The sequence below is a fragment of the Triticum aestivum genome, chromosome 1A (assembly GCF_018294505.1).
Source record: "Triticum aestivum cultivar Chinese Spring chromosome 1A, IWGSC CS RefSeq v2.1, whole genome shotgun sequence".
In the NCBI taxonomy this organism is placed as follows: Eukaryota; Viridiplantae; Streptophyta; class Magnoliopsida; order Poales; family Poaceae; genus Triticum; species Triticum aestivum.
Genome location: NC_057794.1, coordinates 443,665,348 through 443,670,696, shown reverse-complemented (window position 1 = coordinate 443,670,696; position 5,349 = coordinate 443,665,348). Strand labels below are relative to the sequence as shown.

Genomic DNA, 5,349 nt, shown 5'->3' with positions numbered 1-5,349 from the left:
TGCAAATATGACGTGGTGCATTTGGATTCTCATACCCAGGAGGTTGTCTCATGAATACTTCCTCTTCCAGAACATCATGCAAGAACGCGTTCTTTACATCTAGTTGTCTTATGCACCAACCTCTAGATACTGCAACTGAAAGAATCAATCTAATAGTAGCAGCTTTTACCACTGGACTAAATGTATCCTCATAGTCAATCCCATACCTCTGCTTAAATCCTTTAGCAACCAGACGTGCCTTGTATCTGTCAATGGTGCCATCAGATTTCCTCTTTACCTTATAGACCCATTTGCAGTCAATTACATTTCTGCCTCTGGCTGGTGGAACTAGACGCCAAGTTTTGTTCTTCATTAAAGCAGCATACTCTTCATCCATTGCCTCCCTCCAACGAGGTTCACCCAATGCTTCTCCAAAAATTTGTGGTTCACTTGTTGCACAAAACGAGCCCCAACGTACACAGCCATCTTTATATATTTTAGGTTTAACAATACCACTTTGAGACCTGGTGTTGGAGCGCACAGGAGGTGGCGGAGCTAGTCGATCAAGTTGCTGTAGAAGACGATTTGAAGAAGACGACATGGCTGCACCAGAATAATCCGCAGAAGATCCTTGAGAGAGCTCCTGTAGCGGATCCAGATCGGGAGACGGGATCGCCTCTGGAGAAGAGCGCTCCAGGTGGCGGCGGCCGTCGTGCAGTTGCTGACCTGCAGGAGCACTTCGCGAGAAAGGGAAGCGATCAAAAACGAGAGCACCTGCTGGTCCTGGGTAACCCAGATGGCGTGCTCTGGGTTGGCGGCGATGGTGACCTCCTTCTTGCCGGCGACGTCCTTCTCCGTGCGGATCTCGGCGTCAGTTTCCTTCTGGGAACCGTCCAGGAACCCCATCATGCCCGCCGCGCGAACATGCGGTAGTACCTGCGCCCTCCAGACAAGGAAGTTCTCACGGTTCAGCTTTTCCGTGATGGTATGGCCGAGGGATGCGAGGGAAGGTGTGGCCATGGCGGAGGAGGACGATGAAGACATCTAGATGCGATGGAAGGGAGCGGATCTGTATACCATGTAGAAAACTAGGCTTAAGCGTATGCATAGCTGCAGGGACGCGTGCGTGTTAATATAGGGCTCAAGGCCAAGAGATTACAAGGGTTAGTTAGGCTAGGATTGATCTCCAAGTAATCTAACAAACTATGGGATCATATCTCTAAGCCTAACCATATTACAACAACCATACACACGCACACGTCATAATACAATGTTTAACACAAATATCACATTTCGTTACAGTACAATACTATTTCCTCTGTTCATAAATATAAGATGTTTCGGATATTTCAATATAGAATACGTACGGACCAAAGTAAGTGAACAAACACGCTAAAAGGTGTCTATATACATTTGATTCACAAAAAAAAATAGAACGGAGGGAGCACATTTCAGTGGATACATAAGCAGACTCCCAAATTGGGGCTGCTACTTCAGGTTCTCGTTAAACCAGCTGGTCATGTCCACCGTGGCTTGCTCGGCCCACTTGACAGCAGATGCGTCATCGCTGTTGTATCTCACAGTCCACCCATGGGACACACCAGGGTAGATCTTGACAAAGTGAGGAATCTGCAGGCCCAAATATTAATGTCAAGTTGTTTCTCTAAAATAAATCATATCCGGATGAAAGGTTTCGAGCTCTACTTCTGCAATGATCTCCTATCGATAATGTGTTTCTCCAATCAGTCCACAACCTACAGTACTTTATGACATCTTTCTCCGTTTTCCATCATGAACACACACTTTCAAGAAACAGTAGGTCAGCAGCATAATAACATTAGGTCACTGAGAAATGATGTTCTACCATGCACGGGATATCCCGTGCATGGCTAAGCCATCCATTTCTTGGAGATACGGATCATGCAAATGTGGCCTACTCTATTTTCATCGCATGTTGCTTATTCAATTGAATTTATTCCCTCCCATTCTACCACTTTTGTTTCTTGTCACATCAACCATTTATTACTATGCTTCATCCACAGAATGCACAGAAGCTATGCTTTGTCCATCGTATCATGTCTTGCTCCACCCTCACATGTTTTTTCACGTGTTTACAAATTAGAAATCATTTTATCTTATAAACCAAAATTTCAATAGAAGATGCATCTGCATATTTGTGCTTCTCGTGACGAGGGCTTTCAAACAAAAACATTCTCGAATATATTTCGACAAATTTTAAAAATCAAAATTTGAAACATGATGAAACTTTATTAAACATGGTCCCGTTTAAAATTTCACTAAAATATTTTCGAGTCTGATCTTGTTTAAAAGGTCTCATCACGATTATTAAAAATATGCAAACAAATCATAAATCAAACTTGAGGTTCATAATCTATGTGGGTTTCAAATATCCTCAACTTAAAATATAGTACTAATTGAGTAGGAGAAAAGAGATAGGCTGATAGGTAGAGTAGGTTATTCACCTGACTTTGTCAGACACACTTTCAAGAATACATCTGACATGGTGGGTAGGTGATGCATGCACGGTATATACCGTGCACGGTAGATAATCCGCTCTCTTAGGTCACTAGCATATGAACCTAAAACAAGTTCATTTGGTCACTAGCATATGAACCTAAAACAAGTTCATTTGGTCACTAGCATATGAACCTAAAGCTGTAGAGGCTTGATGGCTCTTAATATGAAACGGCGGGAGTACATGATTTGGGAAGAAGCATATGATGCCATGGAAATTCGAAGGTGCACCTGCTACAGGCTGACAATAATAAAATCTCACAACATTCTGATGAGATACAGTTTGGCACCGGGACGGTTTCAAATTTAACAGCTTGGTTTGGTCTTGGTCATATCACATGTTATAGACTTGAAGATCGGGTTGTTCGAAATGAAAACTTACCCCTGAGTCGGACAAAATCTGCTCGAACTGCTTGACCAATTCAGGTGGGGACATAAAGTCTGTTTCAGCTCCAAGTATGGCAATGGGGCATTTCGTCTCTGACATATAGCACATGCCGTAGTGTAAGAATTTGAAGTGTTTCAAATAGAACAACATTAGCGAGTCTCTGAAATCTACCTTTTATATCATCAACACTAACAAAAGAAGGGTGTGACATAGCAGCTGCTTGGATCTCATTAGCCTTCGCTAACTCGGTAACTAGCTTTGCTGATATGTGGAGAAAATAAACACAATGCTCAGAAGGCTATAACTTCTATTTTTGAGTTCAGATATAAAGAAAGACATGAGTTCTTAGCTTACCACCCCAGCAATAACCCGCAGCCCCAATACTAGACGCTCCTTGTTCCTTTAGAGTGGCAATTATTCGTTTTGCCTCTTCAAATTCCTTTTCCTGCATAACGGACCAATTTATTCATGTACTAGATAGATTAACATTTTGACAAAGAAGAATCAAAATGGGACTGGTGGGAGGACACCACCCGATTTTATTCCTATGAGGTGAGGAGGCTCATTCCCGGACAGGTTAAGTGTGACATCTCCAATTTAGCCATCTGACCGGCCAAGACAAGAGAGTTGTTTCTCCAGTTTGGAGAAACCGAACAGGAGAATATCATACATCTTCTTATGTAGTCATTTCAAGCTGCCAAATGCTGTTAGACTTGGACCTATTGGTTTTATCATCATTTCTCCACCCTTGGTTACTTAGTCTTTAGCTGACACTGTGTAAACTGAAATCAGGTGGCCTGAAGTCCTGAACGTTTATTATACAAAAATAAAAGGAGCAAGGTTGCAGGGAATCAGGGGACAACAAACCGGGGCATGATCCTTTATCCACGCTGGAAATGGTCTATCGGCGTTTTCGTGTGAATATGGCTCCCCATGTAAGAAATCTGGCACCACAACCAGGTATCCGGACGAAGCGACTTTATCAGCTATCTTCCTTCATGAGATAAGAAATTTCATCAGAATCCGTTTTTTTCTTAGGCAATCAGAATCCGTTCATGGTGAGACTTGTTGGTTGCTGTAAATTTTCGTAGCCCGTCATAAATAAAAGGATAAAAAGGCGGTAAAAACCATATTCCGGTGGAACAGCAGCACTAAAATACCAACCCCAAACTGTGTTAAGAACACTGAGGAAAGGAGAATCTATTTGCCCAGGGTATGTGATGAATGCCGCAGCGCAGGGGGCTTTAGAGACCAATCTATGCTAATCAAATTCGTGGCAGTGCAAAAACATTATACCTCAGATTTGGCGCTTCAAAACCTACAAAGACAGGAGGCGAAATGCTGTTAGTTAATCGTTACTGACCCAAGCAGAGGAGCAATTTTGGAGTTCTGGTCGAGGGGGTATTACCGAAGATATCGGAGATGAGGATCACTGCGGCCTTGGACTCGGTGGAGCCAGCGACGTACGCCGCGATCCCGCCGAAGCCGTCGTCGACGACCCTGCCCTCCCCGCCGGCGGGGTTCAGCGTCGGCGGGTTCGCGCAGCACTGCGGCCTCGCCATCCTCACTCACGCCCGTCTTCTGACGGCGAAGGCTGCGCGGCGACAGAAATGTGGGGCGTGGGAGACGGACCGCGAGCACTTTGGTGGGTATTTGTTTGGAACCTGCTCACGCCGTGGTTGGGTGAGCTCACGGCTGATTCCGTTTGATGCGATGCTTCCTTCGTCGTTGGAGTCGGATGCTTTCTTGTCGCGGGTCGGCGACATTTCCCGCGACGGCCCAACCCGCTTGCTTTATTTTGGGTTTATTTTATGTCCACTTTTTTTCCAGAGTACATCAAAGACGTGGCATATTTTTATACAAGTAAATTTGCACGTGCAATGCACTCTAACCTTAGACCAAAATTTTCTTGTTCATCATAGTTAGAAGGCACATTTATTCAAATAAAATCATTTATTTCTTCTCTTCATTCCGACAATTGTGCTCAACGTATTGGTCAACAGAAAATCAGAAAATTCAATACTCAGATAATGCATTGATGCTCGCTTCTACCAGCCTGGCATAAACAGGGTCCATCATTCCCGTCCCCCGCGTCGCCCTCCCTGGCGGCGACGGGGGAACCCAGATCCGGCGGCCTACAACCTTCCCACCTCCCTCCCCACCTCGCCGCCACCGGAGGAACGGCCGGCGAAGCCGGCGCCGGCTCCCGGGATGGTGGCGGCGGGGCGACTTGGCGGGATCCAGCACTTCCCCCAATCTGACCGATCCCTTTCGGTGGTGAGGGTCCGGATCTGAGGCGCCGGCCTCGCTGGTGCGGACAGCGCTTCTTCGGCGCCGGGGAGTGCTCGTCGGTGAGGTAGGCCGGTTTCCCTCGGCTGCGCGGGCAGCGAGGTCCCGGTGGGCGCAGGTCATGGCGCAGGGAGGCCCCGGGCTCCCCTCGTCAGATC

At 46.0% G+C, this 5,349-nt stretch overlaps 1 protein-coding gene across 1 annotated transcript; it reads right to left on the bottom strand.

Annotated features, from left to right (window-relative positions):
* Positions 1-1,300: 1,300 nt before the first annotated feature.
* LOC123144529 (endo-1,3;1,4-beta-D-glucanase) lies at positions 1,301-4,600 on the bottom strand. The gene is made up of 7 exons (XM_044563753.1): positions 4,311-4,600; positions 4,199-4,220; positions 3,770-3,896; positions 3,257-3,347; positions 3,074-3,163; positions 2,897-2,994; positions 1,301-1,608 (listed from the first exon to the last, which is right to left on the bottom strand). The coding sequence occupies exons 1-7, from the start codon at positions 4,462-4,464 to the stop codon at positions 1,468-1,470; spliced, it is 723 nt and encodes a 240-aa protein (XP_044419688.1). The 5' UTR covers positions 4,465-4,600; the 3' UTR covers positions 1,301-1,467.
* Between the last annotated feature and the right edge of the window lie 749 nt (positions 4,601-5,349).